Source organism: Carassius carassius, chromosome 14 (genome assembly GCF_963082965.1).
Source record: "Carassius carassius chromosome 14, fCarCar2.1, whole genome shotgun sequence".
Classification (NCBI taxonomy): Eukaryota; Metazoa; Chordata; class Actinopteri; order Cypriniformes; family Cyprinidae; genus Carassius; species Carassius carassius.
This window is the reverse complement of record NC_081768.1, coordinates 9,474,153-9,501,642: the sequence shown is the minus strand read 5'-3', so window position 1 is coordinate 9,501,642 and position 27,490 is coordinate 9,474,153. Positions and strand designations below refer to the sequence as shown.

At 35.7% G+C, this 27,490-nt stretch overlaps 1 protein-coding gene across 1 annotated transcript; it reads left to right on the top strand.

Moving 5' to 3' along the window:
* The first annotated feature begins 323 nt into the window (after positions 1-323).
* tasp1 (taspase, threonine aspartase, 1) lies at positions 324-27,490 on the top strand. The gene is made up of 14 exons (XM_059565963.1): positions 324-539; positions 943-1,142; positions 2,056-2,123; positions 2,800-2,868; positions 3,639-3,759; positions 4,336-4,420; positions 7,263-7,342; positions 9,472-9,563; positions 13,104-13,277; positions 14,764-14,842; positions 18,493-18,603; positions 20,680-20,787; positions 22,111-22,184; positions 26,449-27,490. The coding sequence occupies exons 2-14, from the start codon at positions 1,013-1,015 to the stop codon at positions 26,539-26,541; spliced, it is 1,284 nt and encodes a 427-aa protein (XP_059421946.1). The 5' UTR covers positions 324-539; positions 943-1,012; the 3' UTR covers positions 26,542-27,490.

Sequence of the window (27,490 nt, the reverse complement as noted above, 5' to 3'; positions counted from 1 at the left end):
GTTCATACTGTTTCAGTATTTGTTTATTTTGAATGATATAATATTACTATATTACATATTTTATACATTATTACAAATAATTTTGTATACTCATAGTAATTAGTATTATCTTAAGTAACTATGTTTAAAAAAAAAATATATATATATATATATATATATATATATATATATATATATATATATATATATATATATATATATATATATATATATATAATAAATCAAAATGAGCTTTAATGTCTGTGTGTGTTGTCCTTTTTTTGAAATATGTGATAGACGCAGTGCATGGCTCTGCCGCTGGTGGCCGCTGCTGCAGTCACACGGTCACATGTGCAACTGAACCAGGAAGTGTTTTGGTGTGACGTGAGCACATGCGCCGCTTATCGTCACATAATATCACAATCATGCGGCGGACACATACGTACACTCATAATTTAGTGCATCCTGTATGTGTGTTTTATAAGTAGAGATACCGAGCCGTGCGTAAGACTGTGGAGATGCTCGCTGTTCTTACGTCTGCACCTGAAGTCTTCACGAGAGTGAGTTTGGCTATCTTTATCCTTTCATCTGTTTCGTAGAACTGAATTTGTCAATAGTTTATGCATATAACAAGAGAATCATCGGAGTTTAATGCTGATTTTTGAGCAAACAGTTAGTTACTTGGTTAATTATGTCCCTGGAAGCATGTTTCTGATTTTAGTATTACTTTTCAAAGTAACAGTCTTGAGATGAAGAGAGAGATTTAAAGGGATGCATTGAAACACAAGGAATCTGTCATTGTTGTTAATGTCAAACTGTGGATGTCATTATTACTACCAATTGAGTTATATATAATATAATTACCTTTATAAATGAGTTGAATTCTGAAGATATTATAACTCTCTCTTTTTAAGTAAAATCTGATAATAACTCACTCTCTTGTCTTTCTTTCTTTTCCTTTAGGACTTGGAGAAGTGTTTTGGAGTTATGAGTGAATGATGGGTCAAAATGCAAGCCACACTGAATACGGGTCATGGAAAATCTAGAAAACTCGACAGATTGCAAGGAGACTGTGTCTCCACTAAACAATTCAGGGTCTACAGTGAACAGCACCGTCTCCTGTCATGACGGCAAAGCTGTGGGTTTTGTGCTGGTGCATGCAGGTGAATGCGTGTGCTTTTGGAAATTCTGTAAAAACGCTTCTCCATAGTACATTTCTGTTTAAACTTGTGTTTTGGCACAGTTGCTTGTTGAATGAGCAGTGGTCTAATTTAGGCTTGTTTATTGATTTCTGTTTTAGATGTAGATTTCCTAAAAAGAATAGGTCACTGAAAAATAAAATTATGTAATTGTTTATTTACCCTCATGTCATTCCAAACTAGTATGATTAAAAGATTTTAAAAAATAATAATAAATGCATATAACAACACTTCATAATGACCCCATCTGTCAAGCACTGAAAGGGACCAAAAACATTGCATATGTACCATGAAAGAAGTCCATAAGTGTTGTGCCCTGTATTCCAAGTCTTCTGAAGCCATACAAAAGTTGCAATTTAAGTTCTTATTCACTGATAATTTTCTCATCTGCTGCTGCTCTCGAATGTCATTCTCCTTTCTTCATATTTAAAGCAAAATGCCACATCCAGGTACAACATACTTGAAATGATAACCTTTGACATTAATGACAACAGTCCTGATGAATGATTTCAGCCTATCGTATAGACCTGAAATATAAGTCTGTGTGCATGGTACTTTTTCTAGTGTTTTTGTACTTTCTACAGCTTGACAGGGGTTTACAGTGAACTGTCATTGTATTGAAAATAATGGAAAATAAATGGGTTTGGAATGACATGACGTTGTCTAAATACCGACTCTACTTTTCTGGCTGACTGCTTTTTTTAATGCTTAAGATGAAAATGAATAGATCATAAAGACTTTGGTTAAAACACAAACTTTATTTTTAGGAAAATAGCTTATAAATAAAAGCAGAACTACAGACTGTTAACAGCTGAAGAACCTCATTGTAAGAAACAATCTGAATGCATTTTATTTTTGATGATTTTTACCTCCTCAGGGGCAGGGTATCATTCAGAATCCAAAGCCAAGGAATACAAACATGTGTGCAAGAGAGCGTGCCAGAGAGTGAGTTGCATGTGATACTTCATTTAAAACTTCAGATTCTGCTGTGAGCTGTAACCTTTCGATAGCTCTGCCTCTGACGTCAACAAGACGTCAATTCAATGATTTAATCAGTTTGCATTCCCAGCTCAGTTTGCATGATTTTCTGATACAGATTGTGGAATGTTTTTAAAACAATGATGCACACTTTTTTTGCTGAATCTTACATTGCCAAATATACAAAATCTAAGATATGCTAACAAAGTTGTAATAGATGCTTGCAGCTAACAGTAATGCATAGGTTGGCAAGCTGCAGTGAAATGCTTTTCCCCATCCAAAGTGCCTTGTAAAGGATCAAAAAAGAAGGGATCAGGCTCGAGTGAAACACCTGTGCCAGGGAATTTGAGTTATGTGTTGATAACATGACACCAGCAGTGGCCCGAGCTGCTGCCCGGTTTAATATACCATTCTACACTCTCTGCTTGAAGCTTGTCAGGTGGAAATCACTGCAGCTTTATTTTCTTTTTAAGCTGTTTGTATTGGATTATCACATTTTTATGTTTTGTATATATTAGTTTAGTGCAATCCTTTCTGCATAAAGGATACTGAATCCTAAGTAGAACAAAATGCACATTGAGTTGGTTTTAGGAATTGGCAGACATGGGGTTGCTGTCATCACTTGTGATTTAATGTGTTTCAGGCTGTGGACAGGCTCAGAGCTGGAGGATTGGCTCTGGAGGCCGTGACAGCAGCTCTTATGGAGCTAGAGGTGATAGCGGATCACAACAAAACTCATTAGAACTGTATAGAGCCTCTCAGAAAAATAAAAAACATATGAGTAAACATTTCAGATATTAATTGGATAGCATGGAATTCAAATTCAACAATCTACAATTTATTTATATATTTATTTTTAGTTAAACTTTTATTTGTGACCCTGGTTCAAATTAAGTAGTTAGCAATGCATATTACTTATCAAAGATTATTTTTTTGATATATTTATGATAGGAAATTTACAAAATATCTTCATGGAACATGATCTTTTCTTAATATCCTAATGATTTTTGGCATAAAAGAAACGATAATTTTGACCAATACAATGTATTTTTGGCTATTGTTACCCATGCTTCTTATGACTGGTTTTGTGGTCCAGGGTCACATTTTTCTATTATACCTTTAAAAAGTTTTTCGAATAATTTCATGTCATGTCCTTTTGTAATTTGTTTTCAAATTACAATTATTTATTTCATTTATTTTTGTTTGAATTTTAATAATTTTACTACGTCAATTTAAACTATTTCAGTTAATTGTCAAAAAATGTAATTTAAGTTTGTTTTTTTGATTAGTTTTTTAGTTTAGGTTTACAAGAATAACACTGATGCCAATTTATCATTTGAAGAAACATCTTGCATACCAGTCTATACCTCACAGCCTGATCTTACCCTGATTAAGATCTATGACAGACTACACATATTTCTACTTATTCTACTCATCAGTGTTTCCTGGCTTTAAAATGTCAAGGTTGATGCTTATTTACAGGACTCTCCGTTTACCAATGCGGGTACCGGTTCCAACCTAAACCTCTCTGGTGAGATTGAGTGTGATGCCAGCATCATGGATGGGAAGTCCTTAAACTATGGAGCTGTTGGAGCCTTGAGTGGTGAGTACCTTTAGAAACATTGGCAGGGCTGGTTGGAGCTTTTTATCGTGTCAAAAGTGCTATTCAAATTTCAAAACAAAATAAATAAAAGCCAATTTCTACCCTCTTCAGCCTTTTCTGGGAATGTGGCTAAATGCATTTTGTACATGCAAGAGTGCAAGGTTAAAAGGCATCCGTTTTTTTTTTTTTTTTTCCGTACTTTAGATGGTAAATGTACATATTATAAATACATTAGTTATGCTTTTGGTCTTTATCTGTGGCATATGTGTTACATTGGAAATAAGCACAAAACAGGATTGATTCTACCCCATCAACCTGTTGCCATGTTTGTTAAAACAAGCAAAACAAAATTTAACATGCAATGTCTTGAAATATTCTGCTCATCTGCATAAAATATCATCTAGTTTCACACTGATAATAATGCAGTGTTGTTTTAGAATGCTTTTTTTGGTGCAGTGAACTCCAATGAACTGCATTATTCTTCAACAGATGCGCATGTGAAAGCCAAATGGTTTCTTTTACCATATTTAAAGCGGTCTTGAGTGAAAGTGATACTAATGCTGCTCTTTCTATCAGGAATCAAGAACCCGGTGCTGGTAGCCAGAAGACTGTTAAGTGAAACTCAGAAAGGGAAGTTATCAGCTGGCAGGATCCCTCCCTGGTGAGCCGAGCTCTCTGATGTTGGCTTTCTGGCTATCAGCTTAGACATGTAGATGGACTGGCATACTTTATTGATGCATGAGGGGAAATTAATGTTTAAAACAATTAACATCAGCATATCAATTGCAGTATACACAGAATACACTATTATACATGAACGTAATGCAGCCAGAATGAATAAACTTAGTGCATGACAAAAGATTGGCATTCTGACAATTGTAGCAAGTTTATTGTCTTATCTATAGGAAATAAGTACCATTCATAGAATAAGGCATTTTCTATAGATTAAGTGGCCCAAAAATATTTACTCATCCCACATTGATGAACACCAAGACAGGATTTAAAATAAATGTTTTCCATTTGTATGTATTTTAAAGTGTATTTTATTTAGGGCTGCAAAAAGATTAATTGCATTCCAAATTAAAGTTTGTTTACATACTATATGGGTGTATATGGTTTATATTTAATATGTATATATAAATACACACACACACACACACACACACACACACACACATGCACATGCATATAGTGCCCACTTCCTGTTTTTTTGTTGTTGTTTTTTTTTTCATATTTGTCACACTTGAATGATTCAAACTAATTTTAGTATTCCACAAAGAAACAGAGTAAATACAAAATGCAGTTTTGAAATAACGATTTCATTTATTAAGGGAAAAAAAGCTTTCCAAACCTGCCTGGCACTGTGAAAAAGTAATTGCCCCCTTAATCTAATAACTGGTTATGCCACCCTTTGCATTAAAAACTGCCATCAAGCATTTGTGATAACTAGCAGTGAGTCTTTCACATCGCTGTGGAGGAATTTTGGCCCACTCTTCTTTGCAGAATTGCTTTAATTCAGCCACATTGGAGGGTTTTCGAGCATGAATGGACCATTTAAGTTCATGCCACAGCATCTCAATCAGATTTAAGTCCGGACTTTGACTTGGCCACTCCAAAACCTCCTTCAGGATTGTCTGATAGAGTGCAGAATTCATGGTTCCATCAATTATGGCAAGTCATCCAGGTCCTGATGATGCAAAGCAGCCCCAGACCATCACACCACCACCACCAGGTTTGGCTGTTGGTATGATGTTCTTATTATGAAATGCTATGTTGGTTTTACGCCAGATGTTACGGGACACACACCTTCCAAAAAGTTCAACATTTGTCTCATCAGTCCACAGAATATTTTCCCAAAAGTGTTGGAAGTATTGTGCTCTTTGTGGTCAGCAGTGGCTTTTGCCCTGGGTCTCTCCCATGGATGCTGTTTTTGCCCAGTCTCTTTCTTATTGTTGAATCATGAACCTTAATTGAGACAAGTGAGGCCTGCAGTTCTTTAGATGTTGTTCTGGGTTCTTTTATGACCTCCTAGATGAGTCTTTGTTGTGCTCTTGGAGTAATTTTGGTAGGCCGGCCACTTCTGAGAAGGTTCACCACTGTTCCAAGATTTCTCCTGTGGATAATGGCTCTGACCATGGTTCGCTGGAGTTCCAAAGCCTTAAAAATGGCTTTATAAACCTTTCCATATTGATACATATCAACTATTTTGTTTCTGATCTGTTCTTGAATTTCTTTAGATCGCAGCATGATGTGTTGCATGCTTCACTTTGTCAGACAGGTACTATTTAAGTGATTTCTTGATTAAACAGGTCGGGCAGTAATCTGGCCTGGGTGTGGCTAGGGAAATTTAACGCCACTTTCTAAAATAATGTAATATCACAGTTCTTTCAGGAATTAACAGGAGGGAGCCATTTAGGTCTGGACAGCTTTTTTTCCCTTAACAAATAAAATCATCATTTAAAAACTGCATTTTGTATTTACTTGCATTTATCTTAATATTGCATGTATTAATAACATTTGTTTGATGATCTGAATCTTTTTAAGTGTGAAAAATATGTGAAAAATAAAAAACAGGAAGGGGGCAAAAAACTTTTCATGTCACTGTATATCAAGGATGTTAGATGTGTTAGATTTATATCTAAAATATTTATATTTATGTATAATATAAATGATAAATATTGCACACACACAAATATATATAATTTTCATCATAATAAAGTATATCTATAATGAAATGCTAATAGACATTTCAAACACTCGATTGACATTATGAAGTGAGTAAAAAGAGTAAAAACATGTTATTAAATGTGATATTTTCACGTGTTCTCAGATGGAGCAGCATTTACTGCACAGACCCATAGTTCACTGGGAAGATACGCAAATAGCTGTCATTATCGTGAATGATTTTGTTGATTACATAATCCTACAATTATATTGTCTGCGATTTATGAACATGATTCTGCATACATGATTTGCATGGCAATATGTAGTAAATTCTCCTCCACCTGAAAGCAGATGATGGAGATTTACTACTAATCACAGAACTGGCTTTACTGACAAAATGTACATAACAATCACGATTAAGATACATACGAATAAATGTAAAATATATACATGTGTGTGTATTTACATATACATACTAAATATACACAGTACTCACACATAGTATGTAAACCTTTATGTTGAATGCGATTTATCGCAATTAATTATTTTTCATCCCTAATTTTATTCATGGGATGGCGAAGCTGAGTCTTCAGGGTAATTTGATGAATAGAAAGTTTAAAAGAACAGCATTTATTTGAAATAGAATTTTGTAACACAGTTTAAGTCTATATTGTCACTTTTAAAAAGTGTTCATTTCTTTTAAAGAAATGAATTATGTTCATATAGGTAGTCCGTACAATGTGTATACTGTTAAAAATTAAGGCAGGAAACATTCAAGAAAATACAAAGCTTTGAACTGTGATGAAGTTGTTCTTCCAAATAAATCACATCTTTGTCAGTTTTTTAGTGGGCAAAGGAGCAGAACAGTGGGCCATAAGCCATGGTATCCCAGCATGCCCTACAGAGAAGATGACCACCAGTGAGTATCAGACTACCCAGAATCCTTTTTCAGCTTCTGCTGTGTGCATGACTGCAGATTTACTTAATTACTTAATGAATTACTTAGTGCTGTCAACGTTAACGCGTTAACGCATGCAATTAATTTTTGTCTGGTTTAACGTGTCAAAATATTTAACGCAATTAACGCAGCATCCGTATTTTCTGCCATACGTTGGCTAGCTTTACATTATATGATCACGCTCTTATTCATTTAAATGCTTTTAAACATTTCATGCGCGGCAAAAGAGAATGCGCTGTCTGTGAATGCCCTTATGTGACACATACACACGTACACACACACACACACACACACACAATGCATAGACAGGGCACCAGAATCCAGTTCTCTTAAGCGCTTGAACTAACAATAAACATCTCAAAGTGCCAGTTTTGTCGATTATCCTCATAAGAGCAATCTTAAATGATTTATATAAAGTCTAAAATGAACAAAAAGAGTTGTGAGAGAATGAGGCGAGATCCATAGACAGTATATAAACGGTGAGATCCGCGTGTCTGTCTGCTCTTAAAGGGACAGCAGCCAATAAAGCTTCCTGTCAGTAAAGTTAAAGAACAAAGGGAACAGAGAAAATGACTCGCTGCTCTTGACTTAATAACTTTTGTAGCTTTAATAAGGATTAACTATTTAATTTATAGTTTATGCAGTGAAGACTGTAATACTGGCCTTCATAAAAAGATGCCATTTAAACAAGTATTTAAATTTAACTGTGAAATTATTACATTAAAACATATATTAAAAACGTACAAAAACATTTCTTTTTTTATTGCGATTAATTGCGATTAATCACAGAAAAAATGTGTGATTAATCTAGTTAAAGTTTTTAATCGATTGACAGCACTAGAATTACTTAATGTTATGCATTACAATTCTGCATTTTATTAAGCCTAAATTATAGCATTGTCTGTTTTGGTTTTGTGTTATTTTTATTTAGGGCTGTGCAATTAATTGCATTCGATTGTCATGTGCATCTTGTCAGGTGAAGGAGATTTACTACTAATCACGGGACCGGCTTTACTGACGAGATACACATGACAACCAAATGTGATTAATTGCACAGCCCTATACAGATTATAGTTTATTGAGTCAGTCATTGTTGTAATTGTTCAGAATTGAAATTGATCGCAGCAATGATGTAATGTGAATTCTGAAATGTGATTTGTCTTATTTCAAACAGTAGTTTGCATTCTGAATTATGATCGTTCATCTTTCTTTTATATATTTAACCATTTAGCCACATGTTTATTAAGTGTAGCCGTCTAAAAAAAAAAGACACCCAAAAATCCTCAGTGACAGTGACAAAGTAGCTCTAATGCAGCATTTTATTGCAAGCCCTTGTATATCCTTCAGGGAATGAAAATCTAGTTCTTATTGTCCTTTAACACTGGTTTTATTGAAATATGCTTGATGACGAATAGCTTGAAAGCTTTCTATGTTTAGGCTTTTACCAAAACCACTGCCTTTTATCAGATGTAAGTCTTGACGGTGGCACAAAATGATTTCATTGAATAATAATTGGCAAGTAGGGCATGTGATCTCATCTGCTGGAGTATTTTTAAATCATTGACTCAAGTGTTATTTTTACCAGCTCTAACTGCATTCCATTAAATTTAGCAAAATGACTTAATTGTGCCCATTTCATTGATTCGTTTTCTTTGATTAAGAGATTTTCACAGGAGTGGAATGCAGCTCTTGGTAAACAATGGCTTCTATACTTTAATAGAGGGCTCCATGCCGACTCCCAGTGTGTGTGTCGGACTGAGATAGATTGTGTGTTGATCTGATGAAATGATCTGATGCCAAAACCATGACCTCACTCCAACACATGTCCCATTATTTAGGGAGACTTTGAGGATTTCAACCACATTTCCACCAACAGACTGATTTATTATGTGAATAAAGACTCCCTCGCCAAACACACACCCTTGCTGCACTATGTTATCATAAAGAATAATACTAATAATCAAAGCAATAAGGCCACAGAAGCAAAGCAGTTGTCAGCATTTAGTGGGTCCTGGAACACACACACAGTTTTTTGGGTAGGCAGTAGAACATCTGTTATTGACTGTCACACCTTTTTCAACACTTTACAGAGTTCAGTTTGTCAGGCTACAAGAGGAACAAAAGAAAGATGGAGCTGGCGGAGCAGGTTGAGACGAAGAGAAAAAGACAATCGTGTGGACATGTGAGTGCATCTAAGTCACTGCAGTCCATATTTGATATTTAATGTACAGTTAGTTATGTGTGGAGGACCAGTGAGATTTCTGGATATGCTGTTGAATTTTGGCATAGGCCAAAAGCTCACTGATTAAAAAAAGACAACTAAATATGCAAGTTTCTCCTATAAATGCTCCATGATCTATAGGTTTCCACCCTCCCATTCAGTTCAACACATTTAATTAGGTCTAAACACAGTGCAGCAGAGGCATTTGCTCTGACATTATTACTTGACTGATAACAGGATCTGCATCTGTTCAGTCCTCTAATTCAAAACCACCACATATACCCAGAGGAGGAAACCCGTCGGGTAATGATGACCTTGAAGGGGGGCGTGGAGACCTCAATTACTCACAATCACAGGAAACACACATATGTATACTTACTGCACTGCTGACATGGCACTGCACACAAGGAATTTGACTTGGGTGACACAGTTCTCTGACAATCTTTTGTAGCTTCTTGTGACTGACCTGAAAAGAGTTCACCAGGTAGACAAGAAAAGATCAACTGGAAAATATCTTTTTAGCTATTTAATTCGGGGCAGTTTCAAATGCATTGTTAATTTTAAAGGTTTTTTTTTTTATCTTTTTTTTTTTGTGTGTGTTATTATCATTTATTTTTTTAGCAGTTTTATATATATATATATATATATATATATATATATATATATATATATATATATATATATATGTGTGTGTGTGTGTGTGTGTGTGTGTGTGTGTGTGTGTGTGTGTGTATGTATGTATGTATGTGTATGTTTGTGTGTATATTTGTGAATTGATTTTAATTATTTAAAAAGAGGCTATTTTCCATCTGTAGACCCTTGAGTGAATGTTAAAAAGTCAACCTAAAAACCAAAACTTCACGTTGTTCCAAACCTGTAAGAGTTTCTTTCTATAGTGAATCTTAAAAAAAAAGAAAAAAAAGAAGATATTTTCGTATTAGGGAAAAAAAATGCTATGGAAGTTGATGGCTACCACAACTGTTTGGTTACCAACATTCTTTAAAACATCTTGTTTTGTGTTCAGCAGAAGATAGAAATTCATGTAGGTTTGGAACAACTTGAGGTTGAGTATATGATAATAAAATTTTCATTTTTGGTTGAACTTTAAGTTCTCTTTAAGTATAATATCTCTGCATGGACCATTTAAATATTATTTTAAAGAAGCTAAAAATCACAGGTTTTGGTAATTGGGGTCTCCTAAATGTTACAGGAGTTTTAAGACAATCGTTGATGTGATATGAGACCTTGGTGCTTCAGCACCACCTAACCCCGCCGCCCTATCGACGGCACCCACATCTTGAAGTTATTTCACCGAATTATTTCCTGTAATGTGCTTGAACATGTTAGCATCTCTCCTACTTTTTTGGTAGATTTTCAAGGAAGCGATTTGACAGGTACACATGGAATGCAGGGGTTGAGGGAAAATGGGTTCCAGTGCAGATCCATCCACGATGTGACGCTTGTGTGGTCCCGATGAGAAAGCGAAACATGGGTCACTCCAGGGTCATTAGTTGCAAATTACAGTGTCTGAAAATGTGGGCGAAAATGTTATTCGACAGGAGAGACAAATAGGTTGCGGTCTAACTTGGTTTGGTGTACGCGGTATTCATGTTCGGTGTTCAAACCTTGTAAGGTTTGTTTTAAAGATAGCATCGGTTTGAAGTAAGTGATTGCTGTTGGCTCTGTCTGCATGAATGATCTGTGCCACTGGGATGCCACATGGTCTTTCTTCCTTCAGGTCAGTAAAGACTTTTCTCCAGAGCTATGCATTAAATGGTCATTAAGATAACAACACATCCCCCAAGTGGCCTGTGGTTTGTTTGATTTTATAAGTGCCATATTTATTGTTTTACTGGGGATGAAATGCATTTGTATCGCATGGATAGCCTGGGTCTATGGGTTCTCGCTCATTTTTAACGCATTTAAAGTGCTTCGCAGAACTAAGATGTAATTTCTGTTATGTGGGTGGGTGCTCGAGTTTTGTAGAAACATAGCATTGAAGGTTTCCCACAGTTTTGAGAAACTTGGGAATATAAGGTACTCTTAGAAAATATTGTTTTATATCTAACCTGGAGTTCTTGAGTCTTGTTTAGATTTTTAGAAGTTAACACGCTGAGGGCTTTTGAGAAGAAAAGTAATTACTGGATTTGCAGAAGTTTGCAAGATTCATGGAAAGGTTTTTGTCTTAGAATAGTTTTGCAAAAACCACAAATGGCCAGGCATAAACTTGGGATAAAAGGCAAGGTGCTTAAAAATCATTTGGGGTTTAACTAAATCTTTTCAGGGCATATGCCCCGGAAACCCAGACCTAATGCCGCCTATATTTTCAGACTTGGAAATGTCATGGAATTCAGTGCCTTAAGTATTAATAGCTACTGTCAATTCTAAGTATTGTTAAAAAATTATATTAAAAAAAAAATGGCATGACATGAAAATCTGTCTGAAAAGTCTTTAGGAAATGGAGATTAAAAAATCCAGTAGTTGTGAGCAACTGGGAATTCATTGGTCCAAAAAATATGGATAGTTTATTTTTTGTTTTACAGAAAAAGATGACAAAGATGGAAACATTTCAACTTCTCTCCAGTCAGTTGAAGATTTTTACCAACTTGCTTTCATGACACGTCACAAAAGAGACAAAGCAGAATCATTTTATAAGACATAAAGGTTATATAAACAGCTACCCATAAAAGATAGAAAAATTGATGCTCCCCTTTGGAAAGGTCTGTGAGCATATGTTGTTCTGGAGTTGATTTTGTCAGATTTATCGCTGATTGTAAGATCAATAATAATAACGTTCTGTTTTTGCCTGTTTGCTCATATTTTAGAAAGTTACTGCACATAATAATCAGTCGAGGACTGAAGAGCTGTAGCCCAGTAATGGCACTCTGTTGATGGGAAGATGGAATAATAAATTATAAGTCATCCTGTCCCCTTCCGCAGTTTCTTAAGAACGGACAATTTGTCAAACAGCTCTACGAGTCTTTCAGTCCACATCAACGCTCTTTCCAAAGTACACAGCAATCAGCAAATGAAAACAGTCCTTTAAAAATGGCCACTTTACTCATTCTAAATGAGAGCATGAGGATCATTTTTCAGATGCTGATATGTAATTGGACTTTATTTGCTCAAGCTAGATAGCGACATGTATTACAGTTCCCAGCTTTGTCAGAAAGTTCAAGTTTGGTTATGGTAGCCAGCTGGTTCTGAAAGCCAACTTCATAGACAAGAAAAAAACATTGCAAGAGAAGCAATGTTCAATGTGTTTCAGTCTATTATTATTCTGGGCTTTGGAAATGTGCCTTTTTTGCTGTTGCCAGTAACCACAGCCTCTTTGTTCCTCTTTTTTGGCCCACGGTTTAGCATGAAGATACATTGACACTTAACATTTATTTTTGATTTCACTTTGTAAATGAGCTCAGGATGTCAGACTGTAGAAAAGTGCTGGTTAATTTCTGTGTGTGCGATAGGAAATTCTAATTGAATGGCAATTTTTTTGCGCAGGAGAATGATTTTGGTGGCTTGGAGCCAGTAGGAGATATAATGGTGGATGGTGAGGAGAATAACTCTGCCTGTCTGGACACGGTTGGTGCGGTCGTGGTGGATCGGGAAGGGAATGTGGCATCTGCGGTTTCCAGCGGAGGCCTTGCCATGAAACACCCGGGTCGGGTGGGACAGGTGACCTTTGATTCGCTCCTAAGTCTGAGTTTATTCTATTTAATCATGCTATGCATTAAATAAATAAGCATGTCATTGATGTAGTAGTTAATAGTAATAATTCATATTTATTAATAATACTATAATGTTATAATTGTAATTACAATTAATAATGTTCATTGGTATCATAGCATACATTGATTTTCATAATTAAGGCCTATTCACATTGAGCAAATTTTTTTAGCACAACAAAATTTTAAATAACAATGGATTATTACACTACTGTACAAAAGGTTGGGGTCTGTAAGATTTTTACATTTTTGAGAGAAGTCTTTTATGATCAAAGTTGCATATAGTGAAAATCTTAGTAATTACTGATAATTAGTCATGTAAACTATGAAATAGTAAAATATTGTTACAATTTAAAATAATTTTTGTATTCTGATATGCTGATTTGGATCTCAAGAAACATTTCTTTTTATTATTAGTGATGAAAACAATTGTGCTGCTTAATTTTTTGGTAGAATAATACCATAATTACATTTAGGATTCTTTGAGGAATAGAAAGTTCAAAAGAACTGCATTTATTTGAGATATTTGTGTGTGTGTGTGTGTAACCATGTACAAATCTTTGTTGCAACCTTTGATAAATTTAGTGCATCTTTGCTGGATAGAAATTTTGATTTCTTAAAGACAAATCTTACTCCAGACTTTTAAACTGTACAGTATTGGGTAACACTTTAGAATAGGAGAGTTTTCCTTGAACAAACTCATAATTGGCTGCTTATTAATAGTTCATAAAGTAGTTTACTTTTGCAGATAGGGTAGGGTTGCGGGATCTAAAATGTGGTAATGCAGGATATGCATTTATTAATATATATATATATTAATATGTGCTTTTTAAGTACTAATAAGCAGCTAATATGCTAGTAATATGCATGCTAATAAATCAGCTTGTAAATAGTAAGAATTGGTCCTTAAAATAAATTGTTACCCAGTATTGAATCCTGCAAACATTTGCACTTAGTAATAAGTAGTAAGTAATAAGTGCTAATAAAAGATACTCTTAAGCCCCGTTCACACCAAGAACGATAACTATAAAGATAACTATAAAGATAACGATATTAGAATGATTTACAACCTAAAAACAAAAACTTCAAGTTGTTCCAAACCTGTCCAAGTTTCTTTCTTTCACCCGCGAACGATATCATGTGTTTATTCACATGCGTCTGCCGCTTTAAATTCTTGAGCTCGTTATAACAGGATGGATTCCAATTGGCTGTCAATGTTTGTATCGTTCATCAGATGGAAAAAAATCGTTCTGAAAATTATTCCAACGATATCGTTTCTCTGTGCCTTTATCGTTATAGTTGTAGTGTGGACTCTGATATTCTTTAATATTGAGAACGATTTTTAGAACTATATCTTTATCGTTATCTTTAAAGTTATCGTGCTTGGTGTGAACAGGCCTTTATTCAACATTTTTCTTCAAATGTTTCTGTCTTAGGCTGCTCACTATGGTTGTGGCTGCTGGGCTGAAAACGCCCGTGACGTCAGCCTTTACTCTACAGCTGTGAGTACCTCAGGTATCAAAAACACATATTAGTGTGACATTACTGTACATTTACTGCTTTTTGACCGGTTTTACACAGCTTCAGTCAACCGTTAATGGGTCGTTGTTTAAGAAATTTGTGCACAAGTTCAGTCCTGATGAAAATATCTAATGTGTAGCTTGAAGGTTTTGAAATGTATTTCCTTTCTTTTGCCCTAATTTAGATGTCAATCTTCTCCTCCAATATCTTAATGCCATTAGCCGGTGCTTAGTAGGGACATATATCAAGAGCAAAAAGGGAGGTTTTCTGCTTTACTTGGGATTCCTGCTGTGAGCGGAGCCCAAGGCCGTGCTCTTCATGCTTAAACTAATGATTTCTGTCACATGAATAAAACTAGATTTTCTCTCTATTATCTGTGCCCAAGTCAGTATGCCACAGACATGATTCACATCTCCATACAACACATGCAAGCATGCATGTCCATTGTGCCCATAGAGGATTTCTGGATCTCTTAAAGCAATCATAATATAAGACAGATTTTTGTTCATGGCTAGACTTTTGTGTATTTGAATAAATGCTATGATGTATTCTCTTCAGGTCAAGATTAAAGTAAAGATGAAATCTGTGTTTGGGTTTATACGTCATATCACAACACATCACTTATTTTGATGTGAGTACAGTATATGCTTTAGCTTCTTTGCTAACTGGGCAGGATTACAGTGTAAAATATATGAAAATGGATTGAAGTTGTTTTATTTTGTAATAATATTTTACATTACTGTTTTTACTTTATTTTTGAATTCAGTCTTAAGTGATGTGACTTAAGTGACGTGACATACAGCCAAGTATGGTGACCCATACTCAGAATTCGTGCTCTGCATTTAACCCATCCAAAGTGCATTCACACAGCAGTGAACACACACACTGTGAACACACACCCGGAGCAGTGGGCAGCCATTTATGCTGCGGCGCCCGAGGGACAGTTGGGGATTTGGTACCTTGCTCCAGGGCACCAAAGTCGTGGTATTGCAGGCCCGAGACTCGAACCCACAACCTTAGGGTTAGGAGTCAAACTCTCTAACTATTAGGCCACGACTTCCCTTAGTGAACATAAGAGACTTGCTTCCATAAAAACAATCTTTCTGACCCCAAGCTTTTGGACAGTGATGTTTATTATAAATAATTATGTGTAGCAATGTATAACACCATAGCTGTCTCTTATTTTGATGGGGCGGTAAGGGATTGAATTATATGTGCACATACCTGATATGGCCATGGTGAGTGAATTGTGCAGTACTTTGAAGTTACATGGATTCAACATTCTGTGCAGTAAATTTGCACTTTTTTAACCACCACGACATGGTACAATAACTTTTTCAAGCTTAACTGCACCTGTAGCTTTCAACAACCAGACACCTTGTAAAAAAGCTCCACTTAGCTTTGAATTGTCCAACTGTAGCTTCTGTTACTATGCTTCTCCGTGCCAAAAGAGTGTAACACTATGATGAAGGCCATATTTCTTTTCTTTTCCTTCATCCTTTGTCCTGCGGCACCCTTGTGTGAAAGCACCTTTGGCCTGGTCTGAGCCCTGCAGTGAAAACACACCTGGCCCATTGAAGAGAGACTGGGATTCATTCAAGCTTGGCATGTTGCACAGGGGTGCAGCATATATGATCTCCTCTGGTTAAAAGAAAAAAATGTTGGCCGTTATGTTGGTCACATATAGTTTTTAAGAGACTCTAAGTCTTTTGCTGCCTAATTGTAATTGTCATAAATATAATATAAATAATAATATAAATAATAAATAAAATAATAATAAAATAAAAAAAGACAATTATTTTATAAAAGTTTTTTTACATTTATATTTATGCATTTAGCAGACGCTTTTATCCAAATTGACTTACAGAGCATTCAGGCTATAATTTATTTTTATTTTTATTCCCTGGGAATTGAACCCACGACCTGTTGCACTGCTAACGCAATGCTCTACCACTGAGCCACGGAACACAATTTTTATATAATTTTTCAATTTCTTTTTTGATTTTAATGGAAAATATTACACGGACATGTTCTTGACAGGTTTCGTGATTGCTTGATTCAACAGGTCTGAAATATTACGAGCGCTGTTTTACATGTGTGCTCCCTGTTGACATTTTTACTTTATACTCACACAAACTCGTGAAACAGGCACGAAACTCACATTTTGTTTTGTGCCTCTTTGTTTTTGATCGTCCGCCATGCCGAAAACAAAAGCAGAATCACACATTTTATCACCTTCTCCCCCCATGGCCATTTCAACATGCATTTCTCTTTCATCCTCCTCAAAATTGAAAACGCATGGCGGTGAGGACAGGCTGTTCGAATGTGCGCTCCAGCGGTGCACCTGCTTTTCATTTCCCAACTTAAAAGGCGTTCCTATCAAAAGGAGGAGAAAAACATTCATTCTGGCTTCAAACTGACACAAAGAGCTTGCTTTCTCTCAGGTCAGCCCTGTTAGTCTCTGCAGCGCTCGCTGCGGTTTCGCTGAGGGCGAAAGGCGAGTCGAATCTCTTTTGCTACGTTTGCCTGTTTCATGCCATCTCTGGTTTGTTGTGTTTTATTTACTTTCCACTAGAAATTGAGTTTGCACTATCATGGCGCTGTTTGCTTGTTAAATTAACTGTTAACTTGTGGTATTGTTGCCAGTAACGTCCATTTCTCCAGAGAGAACGCGAGGGTTTACGGTAACTTGAAAATAGTGAGCCAACGGTGGAGCCAGTCGTTTGTTCATTCTTTTGTTAAAACAATAAAAAAAGAAGAACAGAAAAGAAATGAGCATCTAATTGTCATGGCAACAAACCCCGAACATAGTTTTGTTGTAGTTACCTGATATTTTACGAGGCCCACGTTTGTATTTACAGAAACAACATGGCTATTTTCTTAAGGCTTTATGGTTTCTTAGGCTTGAGCGGTTGCCAGACGTTTTGTGTTCAAGGCATTTCTTTACACTCCCTCTCTTTTGAAAACTGGCTTCTGTACACGTTGGCCTTTGAAAAGCAAATGACTGTGACAGTGAGATGAACTGTTTTTATACATTCTTTTAACTTTGTTCCTGTGGGGACACCTGACCTGTCAAACCTTTGGTTTTTATTTATTTATTTTTATTATACGTTATTTTACCGTACATATACAGTACTTACAATGTACTTACAGTGTACTTACCCAATAAAGTATTTGTAGTACAAAATAACTACATGGGTTAATGTTAGGTTCAGGGGTAGGTTAAGGGTTAGTACCTAGTTATTGTAATAGTTATAAATACATAATATGTACTGTTCATGTGGAACAGAAGGTTGTTACATTTGATATCTATATATTATTGTAGTAAATTATTTATATATATATATATATATATATATATATATATATATATATATATATTTATATAATATATATATACATTTTCCCCCAATTAGATTAGAATTAGAGCACTTTCCATTTAATATGCAAACACAAGTCAGTTCCCAGTCAGTATGACAGTAAGATTTTCTGAAACGCTATGAACGCAGACAAACAGAGTGTTGCAAACAGTGAAACGTCTCAGTGCTTTTGGACAAATAAATCAGATTATGCAATTTGTTGTTTTTTGTCAAATAACAATAAATACTGAATTATTAAAATGGGTCTTGTCTGTACTTTTGCAGGCTCTGGAGAGCATCTGATTCGCACCATGTTGGCCAGAGAGTGCTCTACTGCCATGCAGGCTGAAAACGCACACCAGGCCCTACTGGAGGCTATGCAAAACAAATTCATCAGTGAGTGACTCTCAGAGACTCTCGTTTTCATGTTTCTCTCTCTCTTTCAGCAGGCTAGTGTCACTTCACCACAGTATGTGACAGTAAGAGCAGCTCTGAGCTACAACTGAACAACAAAATCATTAACAACTTGCTTGACTGGAAATGAGCACTACAAAAATTCAGCAGCCACAACGTTTTTTTCTATTTGTTTGGATTTGGGGATCAATAACATTCTTTTGAACGGGCTCCACAAGTTTTTGGTTAAATCATATTTCTCTGGCCACAGTTATTTTCAGTTGCCATAAATACTCTGTTGACAGGGCATTTGAAGATGTCGCTTGCTTTCATGTTCAGAAGCTTCGCTCATTTTGTTCCCTTTCTGGGCTTGTGAAATCGGGTGACCGCTTGGATTTCTTATTGAATGTAGCACACAAAATACATGTGGGAATATTTGCTGGTTTTGGCCTGTGACCTTTATAGTTTTGTTGCACGGAAATCCACAACTGCGGGAGATGCATAAATCTACATAAATATCCAAAATAAAACACTGCAATATTTTATTATAATTAAGGAATTCATTCATGAGAAAATAAAAAATGATTATGTACAATCTGCACTGTTGCAAACAGGTCTTGGATCAATCTTGCACCATATACTAACTATATACAATGCAGTGAGATTCCAGTGATAAGCAGTTCTTTGTCAGTTGTGACATGGTGACAAATCAAAACCTTTCCAAAGTCTTAGCCAATCAGAAGAGCGTGTGGGTGAAGTCTCACGCTTGCAACAAAATGTCACTAAAATACTTAGTGACTGATCAATTCTTTGAATCATAGTTCTACTTTCCTATTGGTGTAAATTATACTTTGTCGCCTATAGTCAACTATTGAAGTCACTCAAAATTATATTCTAACTCTAACTTAAATATTGTGCATAGACGTATATGAGATTATCATTAATGCTGTCAGCCGCAAGTTCACAAATAAAAAGCAGTCCAAAAATAGAATCTGTTGTTGATCAACATGTATTGCTGTCTTTGATTAATATGAAAAAGATACCTTTTATTGCATGTTATCGTGTAGCTTTGTGTCTGTTTTGGACAAGATGTTCATTTTAAGAAAATGATCAGATGGCTATGCATTACTTTTTTTAACCATATAATTAAATGTGTACCTGAAATATTGATCTAATTTGAATTTTTTTTATTATGTGAGAAGAAAGAGGCTTTGGAGTGACACAGTGTTTATTCTGTTATACTATTTGACTGCAAGAACCAATCAGAATCAAGTGTTTTTGAAAGCTGTGTAATTTGATTAAACTGTGGGGATGAAACAGAAGAAAAGAATAAAAGGCTTTTAATGGAATGTTGGATAAAGATCTATTTAAAGGTGTCTTTTGAAGTGTGGTGTTAAGATGTGTTCTGTGTGAAGGCCATCCAGGTTCTCATTGAAGGGTTTTAATGAGAGGTTTCATAAAAAGAGCTGTGTTCTGTGTAAACAAGCTGAAAACACAACACAATGTGCAAAATCAATAAACCGAGCACCTATATGAGGTGAAATTTGAACTCTTCCCTCCTGTGGATTAATGTTATGCTTGAGTGCTTCAAACCTAGGCTGCTTCCAGCACTCCTTTGCTTTTGAGATGTAATCATTTAAATGGGCTTGAAGCCCGTTTTGCAGCTCAAAACCTTTTTTTTGTTTATTTCCTCTTTGGAAAAGTATGCATTTCTCAACAGAGTCCCTTTATCAGGGCTCCGTGAGGGGTTACAGAAATAACTAATTCCATCATTAACCTATTAAGAGCGAAAAGTGGCTCTGCTCCCAATTTTTCTCATTTGGTTAATAAAACAAAAGCTTTGGAAAGAATAATTGTTTTCAGTCGCTAAGGTTGGCAGGGGAAAGTACGGAAATGTACAGCTTTTCCGCTCATTTCATTAACTTCTCAGAACAGAGCATAACTAATAAATCATTGACCGAATCGCTGGATTTTCTTAGATGCCTCCAACGTGCTTTCATTTCTACTTCACATCTAAATAGACTGATTGTAGTGGAAAGAGGTCATGGTTGAAATGCAGTTGGCTTGTTTGTGTTTAAGGTTCGCCGTTCCTGGCTGGCGAGGACTGTGTTCTGGGTGGGGTGATCGTTCTGAGGTGCTGCACATGTGGAGAAGCCCAGCGCTCTGAAGACATCCAGGCTCTGTTGGGTACGTGCCTCAGCTTTAATCCAATACACCTCACGTCTAGATAATTGTGTGTTCATCAAAGCAGAATGGAACAGAATGCAGGGATCTTGCATTATAATGTAAATAATAATAATAAAGAATAAACTAGTTATTTTATTTACTTTACTGATATGAAATGATTAAGGTTGTTTTGTTTTTTAATCTTATGAAAAAAAATAAAAATAACACCTTAATGACCTCAAAATTTCCAACAGTAGTGTGTGTGTGTGTCTGTGTGTGTGTGTCTCTGTGTGTGTGTGTGTGTATACACTTTCAGTATTTGGGAGTGCTTTAAGTATCCAAAAGTTTACAGATTATCATAGTTATGGGTTTTTCTTGTTTCCTCAGCATTATTGCCATTTGATTATTACTGATGAGATCATAGACACTGGCAGCTTTAATAGGTTGCATTTACACTAATGCACAAATGTTTTTCGACATATCAGATGTTTTGTCCTGTTCTTAAAACATAACTGACTGTGTTTACATCAATTTTGTATCGTAAAAGTATTACTCTATTACTTCATTGATGAAGAATCATCCGCGTCTGCATCCTGATGCATCAATGCAACGATTAATTTTGGCACCCCTAATATATATATATATATATATATATATATATATATATATATATATATATATATATATATATATATATATATATATAATAAGAAAAATGTATCTAAAAGTAATAATAAAAAAAATATATATATATCATATTATTATTAGATCTATCTAAAAGTAATAATAAATATATATATATATATATATATATATATATATATATATATATATATATATATATCTATCATATTATTATTAGATCTATCTAAAAGTAATAATAAAAAAAAATAAAAACATTTTCATCTGGGTCACTGAAGATTCCTTGAAAGCCATTCATAATGTTGTCCCCCTCCACCGTTCTTTCTTGCTGTCTTGCTGACTGTTTTTCCAGGCTCTTTGTTTAAACATTCAGGGATAAACATGGCAGCTCCCTGCATTCACAAATAGCAGAACAAACAGCTCTCAAAATGTGGTCTGGCCTCAGAGAATAAAGGCATTGTTATGATTACGGCCGACACTCAGTGGAAGAACACATTTGAGACAGATATGAATGTGCTTTTCAATATCAGTCTCTGTCTGTTGTGTTGATCAACTGTTCAGTCTTGACTTTAATTTGCAGGCCGACTCTGAAGGCTAATTCACCACGGGTTCCCTTTGGAGTTTCAAATACATTTTTAGAATAGTGGTTTTCCAGATATGAGTACAAACATAGTGTTGCATTCCTTTCTCTTTCATTCACAGTGGAATTTCTATGGAGCCATACTACAGAGAGCATGTGTGTGGGATACATGTCTGCCCAGGACAGTAAAGCCAGGGTAAGAAGTTCCTGTATCAGAACTCTTCATCACTACACTATTGACAATGGACCTTTTTTTGCGAGAAAACCTTTAGGGTAAAGGGTTTGTTTATTTGTGAGCATTAGTAATAGCAGTGCTTGCCTTTGCAGTCATCACTTTTAATGTTTGTTCATATTATTAATAAAATTTATTATTGAAGTATTACAAAAGTCCTTATGCCCAACAAATGGGCAGTGGAAGAACACACCAAAAACCCACTAATATACTTTTTATATTTTTAGTATACTCAGTCCAATTGTTTCGGGTATATAATGGGTAGCAGTTATTTAGAAAATTAAGCTGTTCAGAATGAACAGTGTTGGATTGTGATGGGTCTTTCTTCCGATGACTCCTTGCAGCAGAAGGACACCATTCCAGAAACATTCCTCTCATTCCTGCATGCATTGTGCCGCTGTGTATGTATGTGTGTCTGATGAGATGAAAGCCCAGGGCTGACTGGCAGCTCAGTGAGATAGAACACAGTCCGCAGCTCTTGGAGTGTGTGCCGTTTTAACCATTTCTATTTACGCTAGTAGCTCAGAGCACGTCTGGAAGTGTGCATTGACCCGTTTTCGAATAGTCTTTTGTTGGGTTTGTGTTCTGAACAGGGGCTCTAGTCAGTTCTTGCAGGAGCCAGTGTATGCTTTATCCGGTCTATTGTCAGGGCAGTCTGACTGGAAGCAGAGGCTCTCTGTTGCTTCAAGCTCTTTGGCTTTCATGCCTGGCATTGATGAATCTCTTACACTAGCAAGCCTATTTAGCTCCAGAACTTCTAAACCTGTTCTGTTAGCACTGTTTCAGTGTTGAGCCATAATTTTAATTTCATTTAAAATTGAATTCAATTAAAAATGTAATGACATTTTTTTAATTTTTAATACTTAAATTAAATTGCAGTCTAATTGTAAGATGTCCATCTGTTCCAAAATCTTCAGTCAAGTTTAAATTGTGCACAGCATAAAAAATTATTGCTATACGGTATATTTGTGACTATGAAACTCTGTACACTTGGACACTGATAAACATGTTATCCAACAGATAGTCTGGAATGTGAATTACATTTTTTTTCTACTAGAGCAATTGGATGGCAAGATTTCAAACCTTCCAGCTCAATTCCCAAATCTGCACAGATCATGGCTGGTGGAGAGGAACTAGTCTTCTCCTGTACTCTGGTTGTTGACTAATCAGTGTCACCGCTCGCTTTTCTATTTTTCCACTTAGCCTCTCAAAACGAGGGATGGCACATTGTGGTTGAGAACAAAATAGTATGCGAAAACCACAGCTGACGCATGGTCATTGTCATAGATCTTTTTTTGCACTGCAGCCTCACTTCTGGTTTGAGCATTCTGGTTTTCAGCTCTTTAACACATCATACACGCATTTTTTTTTACATGGCAATTAAGAAAGAATTTTAATGGCATATTTTTGGTCTCCCAAACAAAGCTGTTTTCTGATTCTATCCAACTGCTTAAATTTTTGGCTGAATCTTGATGTCCATCTTAGTCAGTGAATCTCTGGTTTGCCACACAGAATTGCATCTAATCTCCAGGTTGCGTTAAGACTTCGTAATTATTTCCAGCAGTGGTAATCCCAACCACATGTGAACCATTTCAGATAAAACACCAGTGAGTAGATTGAAACACGTTCAACTTTAAAACACTGTTGTCATTTATAAGAAGAATCAGTCCAATTTAGGCTTGATGATTAGAGGTGAATTTACTTTTCCTTTTTCAAGGTATGTTAAACCGTCAATACAATAAATCCACCGTCACCTTTCATATAGCATGAACTCAGCGGGAATTACATTTTATTTTATTCATTTTTTAAGCCACCCTGAATTATTTTATATTTTATTTTATGTATATTTTATTTTGATTATGAATTCTTATTGCTTTTTTAAACGACTGTGAATTATATTTAGACTGCAAAAAAATAAAATAATAATAATAATAAATTCTTGTAGACTTTATTTTTACCTATTGGAGGGTAGACCTGAGCCATCATGGAGACTTGGACCAATAAGCAACCACCCAAAGCACCCTGGTAACCACATAGTATAGCAGTGAAAACCACTCAGAACACATTAGAAACTCCCTGTCACAACCACCCCCTAGTATTGCGGTGCAGAGTTGACATCTACTTAAGAAGCATTCTAGAGGAATAAATGACTGTTTTGAGCTTTCAGAATGTGAGTGTATCAGATAAATTTATTTCACAAAATTATTTTTAAAGAATGCTGATGCAAAAATTGCAGAAATCTACAGTCCAGAATATTGGGACCATGTAGTTATGCAATGTAAACAGCATGTAAAATTGGAAAGGTTACACTTCATTTTAAGGTGTCCTTGTTAAAATGTAAGTATACATTTAAGTACTGAATAATATTAATTGGTTAATAATGTACGTACTATATGGTTAGGGTTAGGATTAGGGTTACTTGCATGTAATTATGCATCATTTATTGTTAATAAAATAGTAAGGACAAGTAATGTGTAACAACGATACCTTAAAATAAAAGTGTTACTAAGGAAAACTGCAGGGCTTAAAGTTCTCCAGCACCATGCCAGATCTCCAGCGTGCTGCGTTTGGCAGTAGAAAAAAATTGTCCTACATATAAAAAATATATAAAATAGTTGATATCACTTTTGAGTCCATGAGTTCGCCTACCAATGGTGTGAGAGGAGCAGCTTTCACTGTCAACCAAACTAACATTACTAGCCAATATTTTGCTCTTATAAACAGGAGACCTATGCATGAGACGTGCATAATTGTAACCAATTGCAGAGTCACAGACTCGCATCCCTGTTGAATGGAGAAGCATGACAAAAAGCTGCGAGACTCAATGGTCAAAGATCTTCATCTAGTGCATATTTACATAGAGCTTTGTAAACTGCTCAGAGTAATCATGTCATCTCCATAAGAACGATATGATCGCCAAAACAAATTTACTGGGATTTTTGAAAAAGTCCTGTTCACACATGATCTCTTCATGGTAACTTCCAAAAATTACCGGTAGTTTACCAGTAAAAGACTGTATGTGTGAAAGGGGCTAAACTCTTCCTCTGCATTTGCTGTGAATTTGAATTGCTTAACGTTCATCTGGGAAAACTTTAAAACATTAAACATTTGTGATGTAAATCATTTAAACCTTTGCCAACACAGGAGAATACATCAATACAAATGTGTATAATACAAACATTTCGAAATATGCCATTTATTGTACATCGCGATTACAAAATAAAAGTTTCTTAGTTTGCATGTGGCCAAATATTACAATTAAATGGATTTAAAAGTTGTTTAATCACACTGTAAGATGAAACGTCACCCTCTGCAAGTAATTGTTATAATACATAAAGTTGATTGTTAATATTGCATTATATATTTTAGCCGTGTTGTTCAATAAAACTATGTAATCAATTGGTTTTGATATTTTATTTCAGCCAGTTATTCTTGCCGTTAGTTTAGCCTGGTTTTCACTTAGGTCTGCTTGTGACAAAAAAATATCAGATTACTCAAATGTCAAAATAATCAGTAGATTACTTGATTACCGAAATAATCATTAGTTACAGCCCTAGATTAGTTAAAATATTTCAAAATATAACCTCATTCTTTTACTTTTTGTGATTAAAAGACAAACATTTTGTTATTGAAAATTTCTTAAAAATAGTATTAAAATGTAGTCTCGTTCTAGTTAGCCAAGTATCTGTATTTTGTCTCATCTTATGTTAAGCTTCAGGTTTTTTTTTTGCTTTAGCCCCTGAAACTGTGAATGGAAACGTTGGAAAGCTTTCCATGAGGTATTTATTTGAGTTTTGAATTTTTGTTTCCTAACTTGCCAGTAATCCGCCTGAGCCTGTTCTGGGAAGTCACGCAGAGTGTGGGAGTAAGATATGGATCAGTACGTTAACTGATACACACCGTTGTGCCGTGAGAGGTCACAGTTTTCCACTGACTTTAACTGTATGCGTGTCCTCCCGTAATGCACCAGTGTTAGCGACAGGTGGTCTGGGGTACTCTGGGATGATACCAGTACTTTCATTCTCCTCTCACATGGGCAGGGAGCTGTCTGCTTCTGGCTCCCTGAGGGCCGCTGTCAGAGAACACGACCAGAGCGCGTGTCAGAAGCGCGGCAGCTGCCTTTGATTGCAAACAGGACACCTCACTCCCACCCTCCAGCAGCTGTGTGCTTTCCCGCCACACTCATTCTTGACCCTGTAAACACTCTGTTTCTCTCTCTGTTTGCCAGACTCACATATCCAGACTTCCTCCTGGGGCGGTGGCCGGACAGTCACTGGCAATCGAAGGTGGAGTTTGTCGACTCGGGACCGTGAGTGACTGAAGCGGTGTGAAATCATCCTCTATTTCTGTAGCAATATGCCAGCGCCGGGATCTTTATAGAAGGAGCCTGATGTTGTGTCATTGTTGGACACAATCAGAAAGGGACAAAAAGGTTGCAATATGTCTTTTCTTCCATCTTTTTCTTTCTTGCACAGATATAAACAAATATATACATTTATTCACAATGATTCCCAATATTATTTATTTAGTCTTTTATAAAAATCTACCATACTACTTTTGCGCTCCATTCATAGGCATTGCATAGACAGTGTCAACTGTTTTACTGTTATTTGAGAGGGTGGGGGGGTTGTTAGGGTTAGCAGGGTAATTTGCCTAGGGCGTCTGCTAAGAAAAGGACATGCAAAGTGCACTTCGGGACTAGTGTACTGCTCTGGTTTTAGTGGGCTTCCAAGAAACTCAGCTTCTAGTATGTTCTGGACAAGACTTGATGCTCCATTTCTATTCATCTATGAAACAATATGCACCGTCCTTCATGTAAATAAGCTAAGGGTTGTTGAAACAGGGTGGCCATTGATGTAAACGGCTTAATGGTTTGTTGCTTACTTGATGTTTAATATTACTTTTACTATCATGTTTTTATATATAGCCGAGATGCTTGTTTTGTGCAGAAGTTTAGTTTAGGGACTTATAAAAAAAAGGTCTGAGTGGAGATTTTTGACGTGTGCTTGACGTGAGTTGCAAATGCGTACACAACATGGCATACAGGATAAAATCCTTTTTGAAATTACAAGAATTGCCTTGTCATTTGACTTTTTTAAAGCTATGTTTAGCAGTTCAGTTGGATGATTTTGTCATTTACTCATTCTCATGTCATTCCAAACTGTATCCTAGCCATTATTTACCATATTATAAGCTTTAAAACAATTAAAAAGAACCAGAGTATCATAACAAAATGGTAGATATGAATAGTGCACTATGTTCTTAGTCTT

Coding starts and splice junctions, on each gene's coding strand:
- tasp1 (XM_059565963.1), top strand. CDS start 1,013: ATGGAAAATCTAGAAAACTCGACAGATTGCAAGGAGACTGTGTCTCCA. Junction 3,760..4,335: donor AGCTGTTGGAGCCTTGAGTG/GTGAGTACCTTT, acceptor TCTTTCTATCAG/GAATCAAGAACCCGGTGCTG. Junction 14,843..18,492: donor TACAGCTGTGAGTACCTCAG/GTATCAAAAACA, acceptor GTACTTTTGCAG/GCTCTGGAGAGCATCTGATT.